Source organism: Heterodontus francisci, unplaced genomic scaffold, assembly GCF_036365525.1.
Source record: "Heterodontus francisci isolate sHetFra1 unplaced genomic scaffold, sHetFra1.hap1 HAP1_SCAFFOLD_739, whole genome shotgun sequence".
Lineage (NCBI taxonomy): Eukaryota > Metazoa > Chordata > Chondrichthyes > Heterodontiformes > Heterodontidae > Heterodontus > Heterodontus francisci.
Window position 1 is genome coordinate 383,304 of NW_027140934.1, and position 25,404 is coordinate 408,707.

The 25,404-nt window shown below is 52.5% G+C and overlaps 1 protein-coding gene across 1 annotated transcript in view; it reads left to right on the top strand.

The window, feature by feature from the left end:
• The window catches only part of LOC137361412 (alpha-2-macroglobulin-like protein 1), a 236,562-nt gene that overhangs the window by 99,265 nt on the left and 111,893 nt on the right, over window positions 1-25,404 (top strand). Inside the window, exons 10-11 of the mRNA XM_068026280.1 lie at window positions 414-497; window positions 3,142-3,318. Coding sequence (XP_067882381.1) covers window positions 414-497; window positions 3,142-3,318 — 261 coding nt within the window. The remainder of the gene's footprint in view (window positions 1-413; window positions 498-3,141; window positions 3,319-25,404) is intronic.

Here is a 25,404-nt window from a genome sequence, read left to right on the forward strand (position 1 = left end):
AGAGACAGAGAGGGACAGAGGGAGAGAGAGACAGAGGGAGAGAGAGAGAGACAGAGAGGGACAGAGAGGGAGACAGATGGAGATGTTGGAGACTGGAGGTCAGAGATTGTCACTGTTCCCTCCCTGGAGGTGGAGAGATGATGAGTCAGGAGGACACGGGGGACATGGGGGTGAGGGAGACCTGGGCGATTCTCTAACACGGGTATGCGATTGAGCTGTGGGATCATTAATCCAGGAGTGATGATGGAGCCGGCAGTGTAAATGGAGTCAAGCAGAGAAGGAAATTAGAAGGGGTTTGGGGACGGAAGGGTTAATGGTAAGGGTGTAGGAGAAGTGGACAGTGTGGGTGGTCCGACACCAATATTATACAGTAATGTCCATCGTGTGTAACCTGGTGATTTTCTCCATTCCAGGCAAGATGATCACTGAGAAGATTCACCTCCAGGTCCCAGGAGATGTGGTGGAAGGATCGAGCAGGGCCTACATCACCGTGTTGGGTAAGAGACACGTCTCCCAGCTCCTGAGCCCCAAGCACAGATCAGGAAAGGCCCAGGCTCCATTCCCGGCCTGTGCTCAGTTAGCCTGATCCCAGACCCGGTGTGGTACTGAGCCCCACACACAGACAGAGCAGGAAAGGACCAGGCTCCATTCCCGGCCTGTGCTGGGTTAACCTGATCCCACACCCGGTGTGGTACCGAGCTCTACACACACAGAGCAGGAAAGGCCCAGGCTCCATTCCCGGCCTGGGCTGGGTTAACCTGATCCCACACCCGGTGTGGTACTGAGCCCCACACACAGGGAGCAGCAAAGGCCCAGGCTCCAGTTTGGGATTGGGTTTTGGGATTGAGATGGGGATTGGGTTTTAGGATTGGGATTGAGTTTTGGAATTGGGATTGGGGTTTGGGATTGAGATGGGAATTGGGTTTTGGGATTGGGATTGGGGTTTGGGATTGAGATGGCAATTGGGTTTTGGGATTGGGATTGCGTTTTGGGATTGAGATGGGGATTGGGTTTTGGGATTGGGATTGTGTTTTGGAATTGGGATTGGGGTTTGGGATTGAGATGGGAATTGGGTTTTGGGATTGGGATTGGGTTTTGGGATTGAGATGGGGGTTGGGTTTTGGTATCGGGATTGGGGTTTGGGATTGAGATGGGAATTGGGTTTTGGGATTGGGATTGGGTTTTGGGATTGAGATGGGGGTTGGGTTTTGGTATCGGGATTGGGGTTTGGGATTGAGATGGGAATTGGGTTTTGGGATTGGGATTGGGTTTTGGGATTGAGGTGGGGGTTGGGTTTTGGTATCGGGATTGGGGTTTGGGATTGAGATGGGAATTGGGTTTTGGGATTGGGATTGGGTTTTGGGATTGAGATGGGGGTTGGGTTTTGGTATCGGGATTGGGGTTTGGGATTGAGATGGGAATTGGGTTTTGGGATTGGGATTGTGTTTTGGAATTGGGATTGGGGTTTGGGATTGAGATGGGAATTGGGTTTTGGGATTGGGATTGGGTTTTGGGATTGAGATGGGAATTGGGTTTTGTGATTGGGATTGGGTTTTGGGATTGAGATGGGGATTGGGTTTTGGAATTGAGATTGGGATGGCGATCGAGAAGGGGATTGAGATGGGGTTTGATTTTTGGGAATGGGATTGGGTTTTGGGACTGTGATGGGGATTGAGATGGGGTTTGATTTTTGGGATGGGTATGGGGTTTTGGGACTGTGATGTGGATTGAGATGGGGTTTGATTTTTGGGAATGGGATTGGGTTTTGGGACTGTGATGGGGATTGAGATGGGGTTTGATTTTTGGGATTGGGATTGGGTTTTGGGACTGTGATGGGGATTGAGATGGGGTTTGATTTGTGGGAGTGGGATGGGGTTTTGGGATTGAGATGGAGTTTGAGTTTTGGAATTGGGATTGGCTTTGGGATTGGGATTGGGTTTGGGATTGATTTTTGGGAATGGGATGGGGTTTTGGGATTGAGAAGGGGTTTGATTTTTGGGATGGGTATGGGGTTTTGGGATTGAGAAGGGGTTTGATTTTTGGGATGGGTATGGGGTTTTGGGACTGTGATGGGGATTGAGATGGGGTTTGATTTTTGGGAATGGGTATGGGGTTTTGGGACTGTGATGGGGATTGAGATGGGGTTTGATTTTTGGGATGGGTATGGGGTTTTGGGACTGTGATGGGGATTGAGATGGGGTTTGATTTTTGGGATTGGGATTGGGTTTTGGGACTGTGATGTGGATTGAGATGGGGTTTGATTTTTGGGATGGGTATGGGGTTTTGGGACTGTGATGTGGATTGAGATGGGGTTTGATTTTTGGGATTGGGATTGGGTTTTGGGACTGTGATGGGGCTTGAGATGGGGTTTGATTTTTGGGAATGGGATGGGGTTTGGGATTGAGAAGGGGTTTGATTTTTGGGATGGGTATGGGGTTTTGGGATTGAGAAGGGGTTTGATTTTTGGGATGGGTATGGGGTTTTGGGACTGTGATGGGGATTGAGATGGGGTTTGATTTTTGGGAATGGGTATGGGGTTTTGGGACTGTGATGGGGATTGAGATGGGGTTTGATTTTTGGGATGGGTATGGGGTTTTGGGACTGTGATGGGGATTGAGATGGGGTTTGATTTTTGGGATTGGGATTGGGTTTTGGGACTGTGATGTGGATTGAGATGGGGTTTGATTTTTGGGAATGGGATTGGGTTTTGGGATTATGATGGGGATTGAGATGGGGTTTGATTTTTGGGATGGGTATGGGGTTTTGGGACTGTGATGGGGATTGAGATGGGGTTTGATTTTTGGGATTGGGATTGGGTTTTGGGATTATGATGGGGATTGAGATGGGGTTTGATTTTTGGGATGGGTATGGGGTTTTGGGACTGTGATGGGGATTGAGATGGGGTTTGATTTTTGGGAATGGGATGGGGTTTTGGGATTATGATGGGGATTGAGATGGGGTTTGATTTTTGGGAATGGGATGGGGTTTTGGGATTGAGAGGGGATTTTGACTGAAATCGGGGTTGAGTTTGGGGTTTGAACTCAATCTGACCTCACTATTAATCGTGCACAATCCTGATATAACTCCAGCTGGGGAAGTGCTCCTGATATTTTCTTCCCCTCTCCTATCTCCTATCTCCAGGGGATATTCTCGGATCTGCAATGGAGAATCTGGATAGTTTACTGAGACTACCCACAGGATGTGGGGAGCAGAACATGGTGAAATTTGCCCCTAATGTCTACGTACTGAGATACCTGACAAAAACCCATCAGATCACTGGGGGAATCCAGAACAAGGTGCTTGGATTCCTACGAACAGGTACATCTCTGTCGGAATTCCATTTCCCCAAAACATTCCCAACTCAATGTGCGGAGACTCTCTCCGGGTTACATGTATGTATGTGTGTCACTGTGTGTGTGTGTGTGTGTGTGTGTGTGTGTGTGTGTGTGTGTGTGTGTGTGTGTGTGTGTGTGTGTGTGTGTGTGTGTCTGAGGGAGTGGTACAATGTGTGTGTGTGTGTGTGAGAGAGAGTGGGACAGTGTGTGTGTGAGAGAGAGAGAGAGAGTGGGACAGTGTGTGTGTGAGAGAGAGAGAGAGAGAGTGGGACAGTGTGTGTGTGTGAGAGAGAGAGAGAGAGAGAGTGGGACAGTGTGTGTGTGAGAGAGAGAGAGAGTGGGACAGTGTGTGTGCGCGAGAGAGAGAGTGGTAGAGTGTGTGTGTGAGAGAGAGAGAGTGGGACAGTGTGTGTGTGCGAGAGAGAGAGTGGTAGAGTGTGTGTGTGTGAGAGAGAGAGAGAGTGGGACAGTGTGTGTGTGAGAGAGAGAGAGAGAGAGAGAGTGGGACAGTGTGTGTGTGCGAGAGAGAGAGAGAGAGAGAGAGAGAGAGAGTGGGACAGTGTGTGAGAGAGAGAGTGGGACAGTGTGTGTGTGCGAGAGAGAGAGTGGTAGAGTGTGTGTGTGAGAGAGAGAGAGAGTGGGACAGTGTGTGTGTGAGTGAGAGAGAGAGAGAGAGAGTGGGACAGTGTGTGTGTGCGAGAGAGAGAGTGGGACAGTGTGTGTGTGAGAGAGAGAGAGAGTGGGACAGTGTGTGTGTGTGAGAGAGAGAGTGGGACAGTGTGTGTGTGCGAGAGAGAGAGTGGTAGAGTGTGTGTGTGAGAGAGAGAGAGAGTGGGACAGTGTGTGTGTGAGAGAGAGAGAGTGGGACAGTGGGTGTGTGCGAGAGAGAGAGTGGTAGAGTGTGTGTGTGAGAGAGAGAGAGTGGGACAGTGTGTGTGTGCGAGAGAGAGAGAGAGAGACAGTGGGACAGTGTGTGTGTGTGAGAGAGAGAGAGAGTGGGACAGTGTGTGTGTGCGAGAGAGAGAGTGGTAGAGTGTGTGTGTGAGAGAGAGAGAGTGGGACAGTGTGTGTGTGTGAGAGAGAGAGTGGGACAGTGTGTGTGTGCGAGAGAGAGAGTGGTAGAGTGTGTGTGTGAGAGAGAGAGAGAGTGGGACAGTGTGTGTGTGAGAGAGAGAGAGTGGGACAGTGTGTGTGTGCGAGAGAGAGAGTGGTAGAGTGTGTGTGTGAGAGAGAGAGAGAGAGTGGGACAGTGTGTGTGTGCGAGAGAGAGAGAGAGAGAGAGAGAGAGAGAGAGTGGGACAGTGTGTGAGAGAGAGAGTGGGACAGTGTGTGTGTGCGAGAGAGAGAGTGGTAGAGTGTGTGTGTGAGAGAGAGAGAGAGTGGGACAGTGTGTGTGTGAGAGAGAGAGAGAGAGAGAGAGTGGGACAGTGTGTGTGTGCGAGAGAGAGAGAGAGAGAGAGAGAGAGAGAGAGTGGGACAGTGTGAGAGAGAGAGAGTGGGACAGTGTGTGTGTGCGAGAGAGAGAGTGGTAGAGTGTGTGTGTGAGAGAGAGAGAGAGTGGGACAGTGTGTGTGTGAGTGAGAGAGAGAGAGAGAGAGTGGGACAGTGTGTGTGTGAGAGAGAGAGAGAGAGACAGTGGGACAGTGTGTGTGTGTGAGAGAGAGAGAGAGTGGGACAGTGTGTGTGTGCGAGAGAGAGAGTGGTAGAGTGTGTGTGTGAGAGAGAGAGAGTGGGACAGTGTGTGTGTGCGAGAGAGAGAGTGGTAGAGTATGTGTGTGTGAGAGAGAGAGAGAGTGGGACAGTGTGTGTGTGAGAGAGAGAGAGAGAGAGAGAGTGGGACAGTGTGTGTGTGCGAGAGAGAGAGAGAGAGAGAGAGAGAGAGAGAGAGTGGGACAGTGTGTGTGTGTGAGAGAGAGAGAGAGTGGGACAGTGTGTGTGTGCGAGAGAGAGAGTGGTAGAGTGTGTGTGTGAGAGAGAGAGAGTGGGACAGTGTGTGTGTGCGAGAGAGAGAGTGGTAGAGTGTGTGTGTGTGAGAGAGAGAGAGAGTGGGACAGTGTGTGTGTGAGAGAGAGAGAGAGAGAGAGAGTGGGACAGTGTGTGTGTGAGAGAGAGAGAGAGACAGTGGGACAGTGTGTGTGTGTGAGAGAGAGAGAGAGTGGGACAGTGTGTGTGTGCGAGAGAGAGAGTGGTAGAGTGTGTGTGTGAGAGAGAGAGAGTGGGACAGTGTGTGTGTGCGAGAGAGAGAGTGGTAGAGTGTGTGTGTGTGAGAGAGAGAGAGAGTGGGACAGTGTGTGTGTGAGAGAGAGAGAGAGAGAGAGAGTGGGACAGTGTGTGTGTGCGAGAGAGAGAGAGAGAGAGAGAGAGAGAGAGAGTGGGACAGTGTGTGAGAGAGAGAGTGGGACAGTGTGTGTGTGCGAGAGAGAGAGAGAGAGAGAGAGAGAGAGAGAGTGGGACAGTGTGTGTGTGCGAGAGAGAGAGAGAGAGAGAGAGAGAGTGGGACAGTGTGTGTGTGCGAGAGAGAGAGTGGTAGAGTGTGTGTGTGAGAGAGAGAGAGAGTGGGACAGTGTGTGAGAGAGAGAGTGGGACAGTGTGTGTGTGCGAGAGAGAGAGTGGTAGAGTGTGTGTGTGTGAGAGAGAGAGAGAGTGGGACAGTGTGTGTGTGAGAGAGAGAGAGAGTGGGACAGTGTGTGTGTGTGAGAGAGAGAGAGAGTGGGACAGTGTGTGTGTGAGAGAGAGAGAGAGAGAGAGAGTGGGACAGTGTGTGTGTGCGAGAGAGAGAGTGGTAGAGTGTGTGTGTGAGAGAGATAGAGAGTGGGACAGTGTGTGTGTGCGAGAGAGAGAGAGAGTGGGACAGTGTGTGTGTGTGAGAGAGAGAGAGAGAGTGGGACAGTGTGTGAGAGAGAGAGTGGGACAGTGTGTGTGTGCGAGAGAGAGAGAGAGAGAGAGAGAGAGAGAGAGAGTGGGACAGTGTGTGTGTGCGAGAGAGAGAGTGGTAGAGTGTGTGTGTGAGAGAGAGAGAGAGTGGGACAGTGTGTGTGTGTGTGAGAGAGAGAGAGAGAGAGAGAGTGGGACAGTGTGTGTGTGTGTGAGAGAGAGAGAGAGAGAGAGAGAGAGTGGGACAGTGTGTGAGAGAGAGAGTGGGACAGTGTGTGTGTGCGAGAGAGAGAGAGAGAGTTGGACAGTGTGTGTGTGTGTGAGAGAGAGAGAGAGAGAGAGTGGGACAGTGTGTGAGAGAGAGAGTGGGACAGTGTGTGATAGAGAGAGAGTGGGACAGTGTGTGTGTGCGAGAGAGAGAGTGGTAGAGTGTGTGTGTGAGAGAGAGAGAGAGTGGGACAGTGTGTGTGTGTGAGAGAGAGAGAGAGAGAGACAGTGGGACAGTGTGTGAGAGAGAGAGTGGGACAGTGTGTGTGTGTGAGAAAGAGAGTGGTAGAGTGTGTGTGTGTGTGTGAGAGAGAGAGTGGGACAGTGTGTGTGTGCGAGAGAGAGAGTGGTAGAGTGTGTGTGTGAGAGAGAGAGAGTGGGACAGTGTGTGTGTGAGAGAGAGAGAGAGAGAGAGAGTGGGACAGTGTGTGTGTGAGAGAGAGAGAGAGTGGGACAGTGTGTGTGAGAGAGAGAGAGAGAGACAGTGGGACAGTGTGTGTGTGTGAGAGAGAGAGAGAGTGGGACAGTGTGTGTGTGTGAGAGAGAGAGAGAGTGGGACAGTGTGAGTGTGCGAGAGAGAGAGAGAGAGAGTGGGACAGTGTGTGTGTGCGAGAGAGAGAGAGAGAGAGAGTGGGACAGTGTGTGTGTGAGAGAGAGAGAGTGGGACAGTGTGTGTGTGCGAGAGAGAGAGTGGTAGAGTGTGTGTGTGAGAGAGAGAGAGAGTGGGACAGTGTGTGTGTGAGAGAGAGAGAGAGAGAGAGAGTGGGACAGTGTGTGTGTGTGAGAGAGAGAGAGATTGGGACAGTGTGTGTGTGCGAGAGAGAGAGAGTGGGACAGTGTGTGTGTGAGAGAGAGAGAGAGAGTGGGACAGTGTGTGTGTGTGAGAGAGAGAGAGAGTGGGACAGTGTGTGTGTGAGAGAGAGAGAGAGAGAGTGGGACAGTGTGTGTGTGAGAGAGAGAGAGAGAGAGAGAGAGTGGGACAGTGTGTGTGTGCGAGAGAGAGAGTGGTAGAGTGTGTGTGTGAGAGAGAGAGAGAGTGGGACAGTGTGTGTGTGAGAGAGAGAGAGAGAGTGGGACAGTGTGTGTGTGCGAGAGAGAGAGTGGTAGAGTGTGTGTGTGAGAGAGAGAGAGAGTGGGACAGTGTGTGTGTGAGAGAGAGAGAGAGAGAGAGAGTGGGACAGTGTGTGTGTGTGAGAGAGAGAGTGGTAGAGTGTGTGTGTGAGAGAGAGAGAGAGTGGGACAGTGTGTGTGTGAGAGAGAGAGAGAGAGTGGGACAGTGTGTGTGTGCGAGAGAGAGAGTGGTAGAGTGTGTGTGTGAGAGAGAGAGAGAGTGGGACAGTGTGTGTGTGAGAGAGAGAGAGAGAGAGAGAGTGGGACAGTGTGTGTGTGCGAGAGAGAGAGAGTGGGACAGTGTGTGTGTGAGAGAGAGAGAGAGAGTGGGACAGTGTGTGTGTGTGAGAGAGAGAGTGGGACAGTGTGTGTGTGTGAGAGAGAGAGTGGGACAGTGTGTGTGTTAGAGAGAGAGAGAGAGAGAGTGGGACAGTGTGTGTGTGTGAGAGAGAGAGAGAGTGGGACAGTGTGTGTGTGTGAGAGAGAGAGTGGGACAGTGTGTGTGTGTGAGAGAGAGAGTGGGACAGTGTATGTGTGTGAGAGAGAGAGAGAGAGTGGGACAGTGTGTGAGAGAGAGAGTGGGACAGTGTGTGTGTGAGAGAGAGAGAGAGTGGGACAGTGTGTGTGTGAGAGAGAGAGTGGGACAGTGTGTGTGTGCGAGAGAGAGAGTGGTAGAGTGTGTGTGTGAGAGAGAGAGAGAGTGGGACAGTGTGTGTGTGCGAGAGAGAGAGAGAGAGAGAGAGAGAGAGTGGGACAGTGTGTGAGAGAGAGAGTGGGACAGTGTGTGTGAGCGAGAGAGAGAGTGGTAGAGTGTGTGTGTGAGAGAGAGAGAGAGTGGGACAGTGTGTGTGTGAGAGAGAGAGAGAGAGAGAGAGTGCTAGAGTGTGTGTGTGCGAGAGAGAGAGTGGTAGAGTGTGTGTGTGTGAGAGAGAGAGAGAGTGGGACAGTGTGTGTGTGTGAGAGAGAGAGTGGGACAGTGTGTGTGTGTGAGAGAGAGAGAGAGAGTGGGACAGTGTGTGAGAGAGAGAGTGGGACAGTGTGTGTGTGCGAGAGAGAGAGTGGTAGAGTGTGTGTGTGCGAGAGAGAGAGAGAGAGAGAGAGAGAGAGAGTGGGACAGTGTGTGAGAGAGAGAGTGGGACAGTGTGTGTGAGCGAGAGAGAGAGTGGTAGAGTGTGTGTGTGCGAGAGAGAGAGTGGTAGAGTGTGTGAGTGTGTGAGAGAGAGAGAGAGTGGGACAGTGTGTGTGTGAGAGAGAGAGAGAGTGGGACAGTGTGTGTGTGTGAGAGAGAGAGAGAGAGTGGTAGAGTGTGTGTGTGTGAGAGAGAGAGAGAGTGGGACAGTGTGTGTGTGTGAGAGAGAGAGAGAGAGTGGGACAGTGTGTGTGTGTGAGAGAGAGAGAGAGTGGGACAGTGTGTGTGTGTGAGAGAGAGAGAGAGAGTGGGACAGTGTGTGAGAGAGAGAGTGGGACAGTGTGTGTGTGCGAGAGAGAGAGAGACAGTGGGACAGTGTGTGTGTGTGAGAGAGAGAGAGAGTGGGACAGTGTGTGTGTGCGAGAGAGAGAGAGAGAGACAGTGGGACAGTGTGTGTGTGTGAGAGAGAGAGAGAGAGAGACAGTGGGACAGTGTGTGTGTGCGAGAGAGAGAGTGGGAGAGTGTGTGTGTGTGAGAGAGAGAGAGAGTGGGACAGTGTGTGTGTGTGAGAGAGAGAGAGAGAGTGGGACAGTGTGTGAGAGAGAGAGTGGGACAGTGTGTGTGTGTGAGAGAGAGAGTGGTAGAGTGTGTGTGTGAGAGAGAGAGAGAGTGGGACAGTGTGTGTGTGCGAGAGAGAGAGAGAGAGAGAGAGAGAGAGTGGGACAGTGTGTGAGAGAGAGAGTGGGACAGTGTGTGTGTGCGAGAGAGAGAGAGAGAGAGAGAGAGAGAGAGAGTGGGACAGTGTGTGAGAGAGAGAGTGGGACAGTGTGTGTGTGCGAGAGAGAGAGTGGTAGAGTGTGTGTGTGAGAGAGAGAGAGAGTGGGACAGTGTGTGTGTGAGAGAGAGAGAGAGAGAGAGAGTGGGACAGTGTGTGTGAGAGAGAGAGAGAGAGAGAGAGAGAGAGAGAGAGTGGGACAGTGTGAGAGAGAGAGAGTGGGACAGTGTGTGTGTGCGAGAGAGAGAGTGGTAGAGTGTGTGTGTGAGAGAGAGAGAGAGTGGGACAGTGTGTGTGTGAGTGAGAGAGAGAGAGAGAGAGTGGGACAGTGTGTGTGTGAGAGAGAGAGAGAGAGACAGTGGGACAGTGTGTGTGTGTGAGAGAGAGAGAGAGTGGGACAGTGTGTGTGTGCGAGAGAGAGAGTGGTAGAGTGTGTGTGTGAGAGAGAGAGAGTGGGACAGTGTGTGTGTGCGAGAGAGAGAGTGGTAGAGTATGTGTGTGTGAGAGAGAGAGAGAGTGGGACAGTGTGTGTGTGAGAGAGAGAGAGAGAGAGAGAGTGGGACAGTGTGTGTGTGCGAGAGAGAGAGAGAGAGAGAGAGAGAGAGTGGGACAGTGTGTGTGTGTGAGAGAGAGAGAGAGTGGGACAGTGTGTGTGTGCGAGAGAGAGAGTGGTAGAGTGTGTGTGTGAGAGAGAGAGAGTGGGACAGTGTGTGTGTGCGAGAGAGAGAGTGGTAGAGTGTGTGTGTGTGAGAGAGAGAGAGAGTGGGACAGTGTGTGTGTGAGAGAGAGAGAGAGAGAGAGAGAGTGGGACAGTGTGTGTGTGAGAGAGAGAGAGAGAGACAGTGGGACAGTGTGTGTGTGTGAGAGAGAGAGAGAGTGGGACAGTGTGTGTGTGCGAGAGAGAGAGTGGTAGAGTGTGTGTGTGAGAGAGAGAGAGTGGGACAGTGTGTGTGTGCGAGAGAGAGAGTGGTAGAGTGTGTGTGTGTGAGAGAGAGAGAGAGTGGGACAGTGTGTGTGTGAGAGAGAGAGAGAGAGAGAGAGTGGGACAGTGTGTGTGTGCGAGAGAGAGAGAGAGAGAGAGAGAGAGAGTGGGACAGTGTGTGAGAGAGAGAGTGGGACAGTGTGTGTGTGCGAGAGAGAGAGTGGTAGAGTGTGTGTGTGAGAGAGAGAGAGAGTGGGACAGTGTGTGTGTGAGAGAGAGAGAGAGAGAGAGAGTGTGACAGTGTGTGTGTGCGAGAGAGAGAGAGAGAGAGAGAGAGAGAGAGAGTGGGACAGTGTGAGAGAGAGAGAGTGGGACAGTGTGTGTGTGCGAGAGAGAGAGTGGTAGAGTGTGTGTGTGAGAGAGAGAGAGAGTGGGACAGTGTGTGTGTGCGAGAGAGAGAGAGAGTGGGACAGTGTGTGTGTGTGAGAGAGAGAGAGAGTGGGACAGTGTGTGTGTGAGAGAGAGAGAGAGAGACAGTGGGACAGTGTGTGTGAGTGAGAGAGAGAGAGAGAGAGTGGGACAGTGTGTGTGTGAGAGAGAGAGAGAGAGACAGTGGGACAGTGTGTGTGTGTGAGAGAGAGAGAGAGTGGGACAGTGTGTGTGTGCGAGAGATAGAGTGGTAGAGTATGTGTGTGTGAGAGAGAGAGAGAGTGGGACAGTGTGTGTGTGAGAGAGAGAGAGAGAGAGAGAGTGGGACAGTGTGTGTGTGCGAGAGAGAGAGAGAGAGAGAGAGAGAGAGAGAGTGGGACAGTGTGTGTGTGCGAGAGAGAGAGTGGTAGAGTGTGTGTGTGAGAGAGAGAGAGTGGGACAGTGTGTGTGTGCGAGAGAGAGAGTGGTAGAGTGTGTGTGTGTGAGAGAGAGAGAGAGTGGGACAGTGTGTGTGTGAGAGAGAGAGAGAGAGAGAGAGTGGGACAGTGTGTGTGTGCGAGAGAGAGAGAGAGAGAGAGAGAGAGAGAGAGAGTGGGACAGTGTGTGAGAGAGAGAGTGGGACAGTGTGTGTGTGCGAGAGAGAGAGAGAGACAGTGGGACAGTGTGTGTGTGTGAGAGAGAGAGAGAGTGGGACAGTGTGTGTGTGCGAGAGAGAGAGTGGTAGAGTGTGTGTGTGAGAGAGAGAGAGTGGGACAGTGTGTGTGTGCGAGAGAGAGAGTGGTAGAGTGTGTGTGTGTGAGAGAGAGAGAGAGTGGGACAGTGTGTGTGTGAGAGAGCGAGAGAGAGAGAGAGTGGGACAGTGTGTGTGTGAGAGAGAGAGAGAGAGTGGGACAGTGTGTGTGTGAGAGAGAGAGAGAGAGTGGGACAGTGTGTGTGTGCGAGAGAGAGAGTGGTAGAGTGTGTGAGAGAGAGAGAGAGAGAGAGAGTGGGACAGTGTGTGTGTGAGAGAGAGAGAGAGAGACAGTGGGACAGTGTGTGTGTGTGAGAGAGAGAGAGAGTGGGACAGTGTGTGTGTGCGAGAGAGAGAGTGGTAGAGTGTGTGTGTGAGAGAGAGAGAGTGGGACAGTGTGTGTGTGCGAGAGAGAGAGTGGTAGAGTGTGTGTGTGTGAGAGAGAGAGAGAGTGGGACAGTGTGTGTGTGAGAGAGAGAGAGAGAGAGAGAGTGGGACAGTGTGTGTGTGCGAGAGAGAGAGAGAGAGAGAGAGAGAGAGAGAGTGGGACAGTGTGTGAGAGAGAGAGTGGGACAGTGTGTGTGTGCGAGAGAGAGAGTGGTAGAGTGTGTGTGTGAGAGAGAGAGAGAGTGGGACAGTGTGTGTGTGAGTGAGAGAGAGAGAGAGAGAGAGAGAGAGAGAGAGAGTGGGACAGTGTGTGAGAGAGAGAGTGGGACAGTGTGTGTGTGAGAGAGAGAGAGAGTGGGACAGTGTGTGTGTGTGAGAGAGAGAGAGAGTGGGACAGTGTGTGTGTGAGAGAGAGAGAGAGAGAGAGAGTGGGACAGTGTGTGTGTGCGAGAGAGAGAGTGGTAGAGTGTGTGTGTGAGAGAGATAGAGAGTGGGACAGTGTGTGTGTGCGAGAGAGAGAGAGAGTGGGACAGTGTGTGTGTGTGAGAGAGAGAGAGAGTGGGACAGTGTGTGAGAGAGAGAGTGGGACAGTGTGTGTGTGCGAGAGAGAGAGTGGTAGAGTATGTGTGTGAGAGAGAGAGAGAGTGGGACAGGGTGTGTGTGCGAGAGAGAGAGTGGTAGAGTGTGTGTGTGAGAGAGAGAGAGAGTGGGACAGTGTGTGAGAGAGAGAGTGGGACAGTGTGTGTGTGCGAGAGAGAGAGTGGTAGAGTATGTGTGTGAGAGAGAGAGAGAGTGGGACAGTGTGTGTGTGCGAGAGAGAGAGTGGTAGAGTGTGTGTGTGAGAGAGAGAGAGAGTGGGACAGTGTGTGTGTGTGTGAGAGAGAGAGAGAGAGAGAGAGTGGGACAGTGTGTGTGTGTGTGAGAGAGAGAGAGAGAGAGAGAGAGAGTGGGACAGTGTGTGAGAGAGAGAGTGGGACAGTGTGTGTGTGCGAGAGAGAGAGAGAGAGAGTTGGACAGTGTGTGTGTGTGTGAGAGAGAGAGAGAGAGAGAGTGGGACAGTGTGTGAGAGAGAGAGTGGGACAGTGTGTGATAGAGAGAGAGTGGGACAGTGTGTGTGTGCGAGAGAGAGAGTGGTAGAGTGTGTGTGTGAGAGAGAGAGAGAGTGGGACAGTGTGTGTGTGTGAGAGAGAGAGAGAGAGAGACAGTGGGACAGTGTGTGAGAGAGAGAGTGGTAGAGTGTGTGTGTGTGTGTGAGAGAGAGAGTGGGACAGTGTGTGTGTGCGAGAGAGAGAGAGAGAGAGACAGTGGGACAGTGTGTGAGAGAGAGAGTGGTAGAGTGTGTGTGTGTGTGTGAGAGAGAGAGTGGGACAGTGTGTGTGTGCGAGAGAGAGAGTGGTAGAGTGTGTGTGTGAGAGAGAGAGAGTGGGACAGTGTGTGTGTGAGAGAGAGAGAGAGAGAGAGAGTGGGACAGTGTGTGTGTGAGAGAGAGAGAGAGTGGGTCAGTGTGTGTGAGAGAGAGAGAGAGAGACAGTGGGACAGTGTGTGTGTGTGAGAGAGAGAGAGAGTGGGACAGTGTGTGTGTGTGAGAGAGAGAGAGAGTGGGACAGTGTGTGTGTGCGAGAGAGAGAGAGAGAGAGTGGGACAGTGTGTGTGTGCGAGAGAGAGAGTGGTAGAGTGTGTGTGTGTGAGAGAGAGAGAGTGGGACAGTGTGTGTGTGCGAGAGAGAGAGTGGTAGAGTGTGTGTGTGTGAGAGAGAGAGAGTGGGACAGTGTGTGTGTGTGAGAGAGAGAGAGAGAGACAGTGGGACAGTGTGTGTGTGAGAGAGAGAGAGTGGGACAGTGTGTGTGTGCGAGAGAGAGAGTGGTAGAGTGTGTGTGTGAGAGAGAGAGAGAGAGTGGGACAGTGTGTGTGTGTGAGAGAGAGAGAGATTGGGACAGTGTGTGTGTGCGAGAGAGAGAGAGTGGGACAGTGTGTGTGTGAGAGAGAGAGAGAGAGTGGGACAGTGTGTGTGTGTGAGAGAGAGAGAGAGAGTGGGACAGTGTGTGTGTGAGAGAGAGAGAGAGAGAGTGGGACAGTGTGTGTGTGAGAAAGAGAGAGTGGTAGAGTGTGTGTGTGAGAGAGAGAGAGAGTGGGACAGTGTGTGTGTGAGAGAGAGAGAGAGAGTGGGACAGTGTGTGTGTGCGAGAGAGAGAGTGGTAGAGTGTGTGTGTGAGAGAGAGAGAGAGTGGGACAGTGTGTGTGTGAGAGAGAGAGAGAGAGAGAGAGTGGGACAGTGTGTGTGTGTGAGAGAGAGAGAGATTGGGACAGGGTGTGTGTGCGAGAGAGAGAGAGTGGGACAGTGTGTGTGTGAGAGAGAGAGAGAGAGTGGGACAGTGTGTGTGTGTGAGAGAGAGAGTGGGACAGTGTGTGTGTGTGAGAGAGAGAGTGGGACAGTGTGTGTGTTAGAGAGAGAGAGAGAGAGAGTGGGACAGTGTGTGTGTGTGAGAGAGAGAGAGAGTGGGACAGTGTGTGTGTGTGAGAGAGAGAGTGGGACAGTGTGTGTGTGTGAGAGAGAGAGTGGTAGAGTGTGTGTGTGAGAGAGAGAGAGAGTGGGACAGTGTGTGTGTGCGAGAGAGAGAGAGAGAGAGAGAGAGAGAGTGGGACAGTGTGTGAGAGAGAGAGTGGGACAGTGTGTGTGTGAGAGAGAGAGTGGGACAGTGTGTGTGTGCGAGAGAGAGAGTGGTAGAGTGTGTGTGTGAGAGAGAGAGTGGGACAGTGTATGTGTGTGAGAGAGAGAGAGAGAGTGGGACAGTGTGTGAGAGAGAGAGTGGGACAGTGTGTGTGTGAGAGAGAGAGTGGGACAGTGTGTGTGTGCGAGAGAGAGAGTGGTAGAGTGTGTGTGTGAGAGAGAGAGAGAGTGGGACAGTGTGTGTGTGCGAGAGAGAGAGAGAGAGAGAGAGAGAGAGTGGGACAGTGTGTGAGAGAGAGAGTGGGACAGTGTGTGTGAGCGAGAGAGAGAGTGGGACAGTGTGTGTGTGCGAGAGAGAGAGTGGTAGAGTGTGTGTGTGAGAGAGAGAGAGAGTGGGACAGTGTGTGTGTGCGAGAGAGAGAGAGAGAGAGAGAGAGAGAGTGGGACAGTGTGTGTGAGCGAGAGAGAGAGTGGTAGAGTGTGTGTGTTGGAGAGAGAGAGTGGTAGAGTGTGTGTGTGTGAGAGAGAGAGAGAGTGGGACAGTGTGTGTGTGTGAGAGAGAGAGTGGGACAGTGTGTGTGTGTGAGAGAGAGAGAGAGAGTGGGACAGTGTGTGAGAGAGAGAGTGGGACAGTGTGTGTGTGCGAGAGAGAGAGTGGTAGAGTGTGTGTGTGAGAGAGAGAGAGAGTGGGACAGTGTGTGTGTGCGAGAGAGAGAGAGAGAGAGAGAGAGAGAGTGGGACAGTGTGTGAGAGAGAGAGTGGGACAGTGTGTGTGAGCGAGAGAGAGAGTGGTAGAGTGTGTGTGTGCGAGAGAGAGAGTGGTAGAGTGTGTGTGTGTGAGAGAGAGAGAGAGTGGGACAGTGTGTGTGTGAGAGAGAGAGAGAGTGGGACAGTGTGTGTGTGTGAGAGAGAGAGAGAGAGTGGTAGAGTGTGTGTGCGTGAGAGAGAGAGAGAGTGGGACAGTGTGTGTGTGTGAGAGAGAGAGAGAGAGTGGGACAGTGTGTGTGTGTGAGAGAGAGAGAGAGTGGGACAGTGTGTGTGTGAGAGAGAGAGAGAGAGAGACAGTGGGACAGTGTGTGTGTGTGAGAGAGAGAGTGGGAGAGTGTGTGTGTGTGAGAGAGAGAGAGAGTGGGACAGTGTGTGTGTGTGAGAGAGAGAGAGAGAGTGGGACAGTGTGTGAGAGAGAGAGTGGGACAGTGTGTGTGTGCGAGAGAGAGAGAGACAGTGGGACAGTGTGTGTGTGTGAGAGAGAGAGAGAGTGGGACAGTGTGTGTGTGAGAACGAGAGAGAGAGAGAGTGGGACAGTGTGTGTGTGTGAGAGAGAGAGAGAGAGTGGGACAGTGTGTGAGAGAGAGAGTGGGACAGTGTGTGTGTGCGAGAGAGAGAGAGACAGTGGGACAGTGTGTGTGTGTGAGAGAGAGAGTGGGAGAGTGTGTGTGTGTGAGAGAGAGAGAGAGTGGGACAGTGTGTGTGTGTGAGAGAGAGAGTGGGACAGTGTGTGTGTGTGAGAGAGAGAGAGAGAGTGGGACAGTGTGTGAGAGAGAGAGTGGGACAGTGTGTGTGTGCGAGAGAGAGAGTGGTAGAGTGTGTGTGTGAGAGAGAGAGAGAGTGGGACAGTGTGTGTTTGCGAGAGAGAGAGAGAGAGAGAGAGAGAGAGTGGGACAGTGTGTGAGAGAGAGAGTGGGACAGTGTGTGTGTGCGAGAGAGAGAGTGGTAGAGTGTGTGTGTGAGAGAGAGAGAGAGTGGGACAGTGTGTGTTTGCGAGAGAGAGAGAGAGAGAGAGAGAGAGAGTGGGACAGTGTGTGAGAGAGAGAGTGGGACAGTGTGTGTGAGCGAGAGAGAGAGTGGTAGAGTGTGTGTGTGCGAGAGAGAGAGAGAGTGGGACAGTGTGTGTGTGAGAGAGAGAGAGAGAGTGGGACAGTGTGTGTGTGTGAGAGAGAGAGAGAGAGTGGTAGAGTGTGTGTGTGTGAGAGAGAGAGAGAGTGGGACAGTGTGTATGTGAGAGAGAGAGAGAGAGAGACAGTGGGACAGTGTGTGTGTGTGAGAGAGAGAGTGGGAGAGTGTGTGTGTGTGAGAGAGAGAGAGAGTGGGACAGTGTGTGTGTGTGAGAGAGAGAGAGAGAGTGGGACAGTGTGTGAGAGAGAGAGTGGGACAGTGTGTGTGTGCGAGAGAGAGAGTGGTAGAGTGTGTGTGTGAGAGAGAGAGAGAGTGGGACAGTGTGTGTGTGCGAGAGAGAGAGAGAGAGAGAGAGAGAGAGTGGGACAGTGTGTGAGAGAGAGAGTGGGACAGTGTGTGTGAGCGAGAGAGAGAGTGGTAGAGTGTGTGTGTGCGAGAGAGAGAGTGGTAGAGTGTGTGTGTGTGAGAGAGAGAGAGAGTGGGACAGTGTGTGTGTGAGAGAGAGAGAGAGTGGGACAGTGTGTGTGTGTGAGAGAGAGAGAGAGAGACAGTGTGTGTGTGTGTGAGAGAGAGAGAGTGGGACAGTGTGTGTGTGTGAGAGAGAGAGAGAGAGACAGTGTGTGTGTGTGAGAGAGAGAGAGAGTGGGACAGTGTGTGTGTGTGAGAGAGAGAGAGAGAGTGGGACAGTGTGTGAGAGAGAGAGTGGGACAGTGTGTGTGTGCGAGAGAGAGAGTGGTAGAGTGTGTGTGTGAGAGAGAGAGAGAGTGGGACAGTGTGTGTGTGCGAGAGAGAGAGAGAGAGAGAGAGAGAGAGTGGGACAGTGTGTGAGAGAGAGAGTGGGACAGTGTGTGTGAGCGAGAGAGAGAGTGGTAGAGTGTGTGTGTGAGAGAGAGAGAGAGAGTGGGACAGTGTGTGTGTGAGAGAGAGAGAGAGAGAGAGAGTGGGACAGTGTGTGTGTGTGAGAGAGAGAGAGATTGGGACAGTGTGTGTGTGCGAGAGAGAGAGAGAGAGAGTGGGACAGTGTGTGTGTGAGAGAGAGAGAGAGAGTGGGACAGTGTGTGTGTGTGAGAGAGAGAGAGTGGGACAGTGTGTGTGTGCGAGAGAGAGAGTGGTAGAGTGTGTGTGTGAGAGAGAGAGAGAGAGTGGGACAGTGTGTGTGTGAGAGAGAGAGAGAGAGAGAGAGTGGGACAGTGTGTGTGTGAGAGAGAGAGAGAGAGTGGGACAGTGTGTGTGTGTGAGAGAGAGAGAGTGGGACAGTGTGTGTGTGCGGGAGAGAGAGTGGTAGAGTGTGTGTGTGAGAGAGAGAGAGAGAGTGGGACAGTGTGTGTGTGAGAGAGAGAGAGAGAGAGAGTGGGACAGTGTGTGTGTGTGAGAGAGAGAGAGATTGGGACAGTGTGTGTGTGCGAGAGAGAGAGAGTGGGACAGTGTGTGTGTGAGAGAGAGAGAGAGAGTGGGACAGTGTGTGTGTGTGAGAGAGAGAGTGGGACAGTGTGTGTGTGAGAGAGAGAGAGAGAGAGTGGGACAGTGTGTGTGTGAGAGAGAGAGAGAGAGTGGGACAGTGTGTGTGTGCGAGAGAGAGAGAGAGTGGGACAGTGTGTGTGTGTGAGAGAGAGAGAGTGGGACAGTGTGTGTGTGCGAGAGAGAGAGTGGTAGAGTGTGTGTGTGAGAGAGAGAGAGAGAGTGGGACAGTGTGTGTGTGAGAGAGAGAGAGAGAGAGAGAGTGGGACAGTGTGTGTGTGTGAGAGAGAGAGAGATTGGGACAGTGTGTGTGTGCGAGAGAGAGAGAGTGGGACAGTGTGTGTGTGAGAGAGAGAGAGAGAGTGGGACAGTGTGTGTGTGTGAGAGAGAGAGAGTGGGACAGTGTGTGTGTGAGAAAGAGAGAGTGGTAGAGTGTGTGTGTGAGAGAGAGAGAGAGTGGGACAGTGTGTGTGTGAGAGAGAGAGAGAGAGTGGGACAGTGTGTGTGTGAGAGAGAGAGAGAGAGAGAGAGTGGGACAGTGTGTGTGTGTGAGAGAGAGAGAGATTGCGAGAGAGAGAGAGTGGGACAGTGTGTGTGTGAGAGAGAGAGAGAGAGTGGGACAGTGTGTGTGTGTGAGAGAGAGAGTGGGACAGTGTGTGTGTGCGAGAGAGAGAGTGGTAGAGTGTGTGTGTGAGAGAGAGAGAGAGTGGGACAGTGTGTGTGTGAGAGAGAGAGAGAGAGAGAGTGGGACAGTGTGTGTGTGCGAGAGAGAGAGAGTGGGACAGTGTGTGTGTGAGAGAGAGAGAGAGAGTGGGACAGTGTGTGTGTGTGAGAGAGAGAGTGGGACAGTGTGTGTGTTAGAGAGAGAGAGAGAGAGATTGGGACAGTGTGTGTGTGCGAGAGAGAGAGAGTGGGACAGTGTGTGTGTGAGAGAGAGAGAGAGAGTGGGACAGTGTGTGTGTGTGAGAGAGAGAGTGGGACAGTGTGTGTGTGTGAGAGAGAGAGTGGGACAGTGTGTGTGTTAGAGAGAGAGAGAGAGAGAGTGGGACAGTGTGTGTGTGAGAGAGAGAGAGAGAGAGAGAGAGAGTGGGACAGTGTGTGTGTGTGAGAGAGAGAGTGGGACAGTGTGTGTGTGTGAGAGAGAGAGTGGGACAGTGTATGTGTGTGAGAGAGAGAGAGAGAGAGAGAGTGGGACAGTGTGTGAGAGAGAGAGTGGGACAGTGTGTGTGTGAGAGAGAGAGAGAGTGGGACAGTGTGTGTGTGCGAGAGAGAGAGAGTGGGACAGTGTGTGTGTGCGAGAGAGAGAGAGAGAGAGAGAGAGAGAGTGGGACAGTGTGTGAGAGAGAGAGTGGGACAGTGTGTGTGTGCGAGAGAGAGAGTGGTAGAGTGTGTGTGTGAGAGAGAGAGAGAGTGGGACAGTGTGTGTGTGCGAGAGAGAGAGAGAGAGAGAGAGAGAGAGTGGGACAGTGTGTGAGAGAGAGAGTGGGACAGTGTGTGTGAGCGAGAGAGAGAGTGGTAGAGTGTGTGTGTGTGAGAGAGAGAGTGGTAGAGTGTGTGTGTGTGAGAGAGAGAGAGAGTGGGACAGTGTGTGTGTGTGAGAGAGAGAGTGGGACAGTGTGTGTGTGTGAGAGAGAGAGAGAGAGTGGGACAGTGTGTGAGAGAGAGAGTGGGACAGTGTGTGTGTGCGAGAGAGAGAGTGGTAGAGTGTGTGTGTGAGAGAGAGAGAGAGTGGGACAGTGTGTGTGTGCGAGAGAGAGAGAGAGAGAGAGAGAGAGAGTGGGACAGTGTGTGAGAGAGAGAGTGGGACAGTGTGTGTGAGCGAGAGAGAGAGTGGTAGAGTGTGTGTGTGCGAGAGAGAGAGTGGTAGAGTGTGTGTGTGTGAGAGAGAGAGAGAGTGGGACAGTGTGTGTGTGAGAGAGAGAGAGAGTGGGACAGTGTGTGTGTGTGAGAGAGAGAGAGAGAGTGGTAGAGTGTGTGTGTGTGAGAGAGAGAGAGAGTGGGACAGTGTGTGTGTGTGAGAGAGAGAGAGAGAGTGGGACAGTGTGTGTGTGTGAGAGAGAGAGAGAGTGGGACAGTGTGTGTGTGAGAGAGAGAGAGAGAGAGACAGTGGGACAGTGTGTGTGTGTGAGAGAGAAAGTGGGAGAGTGTGTGTGTGTGAGAGAGAGAGAGAGAGTGGGACAGTGTGTGAGAGAGAGAGTGGGACAGTGTGTGTGTGCGAGAGAGAGAGAGACAGTGGGACAGTGTGTGTGTGTGAGAGAGAGAGAGAGTGGGACAGTGTGTGTGTGTGAGAGAGAGAGAGAGAGTGGGACAGTGTGTGAGAGAGAGAGTGGGACAGTGTGTGTGTGCGAGAGAGAGAGAGACAGTGGGACAGTGTGTGTGTGTGAGAGAGAGAGAGAGTGGGACAGTGTGTGTGTGTGAGAGAGAGAGAGAGAGTGGGACAGTGTGTGTGTGCGAGAGAGAGAGAGACAGTGGGACAGTGTGTGTGTGTGAGAGAGAGAGAGAGTGGGACAGTGTGTGTGTGTGAGAGAGAGAGAGAGAGTGGGACAGTGTGTGAGAGAGAGAGTGGGACAGTGTGTGTGTGCGAGAGAGAGAGAGACAGTGGGACAGTGTGTGTGTGTGAGAGAGAGAGAGAGTGGGACAGTGTGTGTGTGTGAGAGAGAGAGAGAGAGTGGGACAGTGTGTGAGAGAGAGAGTGGGACAGTGTGTGTGTGCGAGAGAGAGAGAGACAGTGGGACAGTGTGTGTGTGTGAGAGAGAGAGTGGGAGAGTGTGTGTGTGTGAGAGAGAGAGAGAGTGGGACAGTGTGTGTGTGTGAGAGAGAGAGTGGGACAGTGTGTGTGTGTGAGAGAGAGAGAGAGAGTGGGACAGTGTGTGAGAGAGAGAGTGGGACAGTGTGTGTGTGCGAGAGAGAGAGTGGTAGAGTGTGTGTGTGAGAGAGAGAGAGAGTGGGACAGTGTGTGTTTGCGAGAGAGAGAGAGAGAGAGAGAGAGAGAGTGGGACAGTGTGTGAGAGAGAGAGTGGGACAGTGTGTGTGAGCGAGAGAGAGAGTGGTAGAGTGTGTGTGTGTGAGAGAGAGAGAGAGTGGGACAGTGTGTGTGTGAGAGAGAGAGAGAGTGGGACAGTGTGTGTGTGTGAGAGAGAGAGTGGGACAGTGTGTGTGTGTGAGAGAGAGAGAGAGAGTGGTAGAGTGTGTGTGTGTGAGAGAGAGAGAGAGTGGGACAGTGTGTGTGTGTGAGAGAGAGAGAGAGAGTGGTAGAGTGTGTGTGTGTGAGAGAGAGAGAGAGTGGGACAGTGTGTGTGTGTGAGAGAGAGAGAGAGTGGGACAGTGTGTGTGTGAGAGAGAGAGAGAGAGAGACAGTGGGACAGTGTGTGTGTGTGAGAGAGAGAGAGAGAGAGAGTGGGACAGTGTGTGAGAGAGAGAGTGGGACAGTGTGTGTGTGTGAGAGAGAGAGAGAGTGGGACAGTGTGTGTGTGAGAGAGAGAGAGAGTGGGACAGTGTGTGTGTGTGAGAGAGAGAGAGAGAGACAGTGGGAGAGTGTGTGTGTGTGAGAGAGAGAGAGAGTGGGACAGTGTGTGTGTGTGAGAGAGAGAGAGAGAGTGGGACAGTGTGTGAGAGAGAGAGTGGGACAGTGTGTGTGTGCGAGAGAGAGAGAGACAGTGGGACAGTGTGTGTGTGTGAGAGAGAGAGAGAGTGGGACAGTGTGTGTGTGAGAGAGAGAGAGAGAGAGACAGTGGGACAGTGTGTGTGTGTGAGAGAGAGAGTGGGAGAGTGTGTGTGTGTGAGAGAGAGAGAGAGTGGGACAGTGTGTGTGTGTGAGAGAGAGAGAGAGAGTGGGACAGTGTGTGAGAGAGAGAGTGGGACAGTGTGTGTGTGCGAGAGAGAGAGTGGTAGAGTGTGTGTGTGAGAGAGAGAGAGAGTGGGACAGTGTGTGTGTGCGAGAGAGAGAGAGAGAGAGAGAGAGAGAGTGGGACAGTGTGTGAGAGAGAGAGTGGGACAGTGTGTGTGAGCGAGAGAGAGAGTGGTAGAGTGTGTGTGTGCGAGAGAGAGAGTGGTAGAGTGTGTGTGTGTGAGAGAGAGAGAGAGTGGGACAGTGTGTGTGTGAGAGAGAGAGAGAGTGGGACAGTGTGTGTGTGTGAGAGAGAGAGAGAGAGACAGTGTGTGTGTGTGTGAGAGAGAGAGAGTGGGACAGTGTGTGTGTGTGAGAGAGAGAGAGAGAGTGGGACAGTGTGTGAGAGAGAGAGTGGGACAGTGTGTGTGTGAGAGAGAGAGAGAGTGGGACAGTGTGTGTGTGTGAGAGAGAGAGAGAGAGACAGTGTGTGTGTGTGTGAGAGAGAGAGAGTGGGACAGTGTGTGTGTGTGAGAGAGAGAGAGAGAGTGGGACAGTGTGTGAGAGAGAGAGTGGGACAGTGTGTGTGTGCGAGAGAGAGAGTGGTAGAGTGTGTGTGTGAGAGAGAGAGAGAGTGGGACAGTGTGTGTGTGCGAGAGAGAGAGAGAGAGAGAGAGAGAGAGAGAGTGGGACAGTGTGTGAGAGAGAGAGTGGGACAGTGTGTGTGAGCGAGAGAGAGAGTGGTAGAGTGTGTGTGTGCGAGAGAGAGAGTGGTAGAGTGTGTGTGTGTGAGAGAGAGAGAGAGTGGGACAGTGTGTGTGTGAGAGAGAGAGAGAGTGGGACAGTGTGTGTGTGTGAGAGAGAGAGAGAGAGAGAGAGAGTGGGACAGTGTGAGTGTGTGAGAGAGAGAGAGAGAGAGAGTGGGACAGTGTGTGTGTGCGAGAGAGAGTGTGGTAGAGTGTGTGTGTGTGTGTGTGTGAGAGAGAGAGAGAGAGAGAGAGTGGGACAGTGTGTGTGTGTGAGAGAGAGAGAGAGAGAGAGTGGGACAGTGTGTGTGTGCGAGAGAGAGTGTGGTAGAGTGTGTGTGTGTGCGAGAGAGAGAGTGGTAGAGTGTGTGTGTGTGTGAGAGAGAGAGTGGTAGAGTGTGTGTGTGTGAGAGAGAGAGAGAGAGAGAGTGGGACAGTGTGTGTGTGCGAAAGAGAGAGTGGTAGAGTGTGTGTGTGTGTGTGTGAGAGAGAGAGTGGTAGAGTGTGTGTGTGTGTGAGAGAGAGAGTGGGACAGTGTGTGAGAGAGAGAGTGGGACAGTGTGTGTGTGTGAGAGAGAGAGAGAGTGGGACAGTGTGTGTGTGAGAGAGAGAGAGAGTGGGACAGTGTGTGTGTGTGAGAGAGAGAGAGAGTGGGACAGTGTGTGTGTGAGAGAGAGAGAGAGTGGTAGAGTGTGTGTGTGTGAGAGAGAGAGAGTGGGACAGTGTGTGAGAGAGAGAGAGTGGGACAGTGTGTGTGTGAGAGAGAGAGAGAGTGGGACAGTGTGTGTGTGAGAGAGAGAGAGAGTGGGACAGTGTGTGTGTGAGAGAGAGAGAGAGTGGGACAGTGTGTGTGTGAGAGAGAGAGAGTGGGACAGTGTGTGTGTGTGAGAGAGAGAGAGAGTGGGACAGTGTGTGTGTGCGAGAGAGAGAGAGAGTGGGACAGTGTGTGTGTTTGAGAGAGAGAGAGAGTGGGACAGTGTGTGTGTTGAGAGAGAGAGAGAGTGGGACAGTGTGTGTGTGTGAGAGAGAGAGAGAGAGTGGGACAGTGTGTGAGAGAGAGAGTGGGACAGTGTGTGTGTGCGAGAGAGAGAGTGGGACAGTGTGTGTGTGTGTGAGAGAGAGAGAGAGAGTGGGACAGTGTGTGTGTGCGAGGAGAGAGAGAGAGAGAGTGGGACAGTGTGTGTGTGAGAGAGAGAGAGAGTGGGACAGTGTGTGTGTGAGAGAGAGAGAGAGAGAGTGGGACAGTGTGTGTGTGAGAGAGAGAGAGTGGGACAGTGTGTGTGTGTGAGAGAGAGAGAGAGAGACAGTGTGTGTGTGCGAGAGAGAGAGTGGTAGAGTGTGTGTGTGAGAGAGAGAGAGAGAGAGTGGGACAGTGTGTGAGAGAGAGAGAGAGTGGGACAGTGTGTGTGTGAGAGAGAGAGAGTGGGACAGTGTGTGTGTGTGAGAGAGAGAGAGAGAGACAGTGTGTGTGTGCGAGAGAGAGAGAGAGTGGGACAGTGTGTGTGAGAGAGAGAGAGAGTGGGACAGTGTGTGTGTGAGAGAGAGAGAGAGTGGGACAGTGTGTGTGAGAGAGAGAGAGTGGGACAGTGTGTGTGTGAGAGAGAGAGAGTGGGACAGTGTGTGTGTGTGTGAGAGAGAGAGAGTGGGACAGTGTGTGTGTGAGAGAGAGAGAGAGAGAGAGTGGGACAGTGTGTGTGTGCGAGAGAGAGAGAGAGTGGGACAGTGTGTGAGAGAGAGAGAGAGTGGGACAGTGTGTGTGTGAGAGAGAGAGAGTGGGACAGTGTGTGTGTGCGAGAGAGAGAGTGGTAGAGTGTGTGTGTGAGAGAGAGAGAGAGAGAGTGGGACAGTGTGTGTGTGCGAGAGAGAGAGTGGTAGAGTGTGTGTGTGAGAGAGAGAGAGAGAGAGTGGGACAGTGTGTGTGTGCGAGAGAGAGAGTGGTAGAGTGTGTGTGTGTGAGAGAGAGAGAGAGTGGGACAGTGTGTGTGTGAGAGAGAGAGAGAGACAGAGTGGGACAGTGTGTGTGTGAGAGAGAGAGAGAGAGAGAGTGGGACAGTGTGTGAGACAGAGAGACAGTGGGACAGTGTGTGTGTGTGAGAGAGAGAGAGAGACAGTGGACAGTGTGTGTGTGAGAGAGAGAGAGTGGGACAGTGTGTGAGAGAGAGAGAGAGAGAGTGGGACAGTGTGTGTGTGAGAGAGAGAGTGGGACAGTGTGTGTGTGCGAGAGAGAGAGAGAGACAGTGGGACAGTGTGTGTGAGAGAGAGAGTGGGACAGTGTGTGTGTGTGAGAGAGAGAGAGAGAGTGGGACAGTGTGTGTGTGAGAGAGAGAGAGAGAGTGGGACAGTGTGTGTGTGTGAGAGAGAGAGAGAGTGGGACAGTGTGTGTGTGTGAGAGAGAGAGTGGTAGAGTGTGTGTGTGAGAGAGAGAGAGTGGGAGAGTGTGTGTGTGAGAGAGAGAGTGGAGAGTGTGTGTGTGTGAGAGAGAGAGAGAGTGGGACAGTGTGTGTGTGTGAGAGAGAGAGAGTGGGAGAGTGTGTGTGTGAGAGAGAGAGAGTGGGAGAGTGTGTGTGTGTGAGAGAGAGAGTGGTAGAGTGTGTGTGTGAGAGAGAGAGAGAGTGGGAGAGTGTGTGTGTGAGAGAGAGAGAGTGGGAGAGTGTGTGTGTGTGAGAGAGAGAGTGGTAGAGTGTGTGTGTGTGAGAGAGAGAGAGAGTGGGACAGTGTGTGAGAGAGAGAGTGGGACAGTGTGTGTGTGCGAGAGAGAGAGTGGTAGAGTGTGTGTGTGAGAGAGAGAGAGAGTGGGACAGTGTGTGTGTGTGTCAGAGAGAGAGAGAGAGAGTGGGACAGTGTGTGTGTGT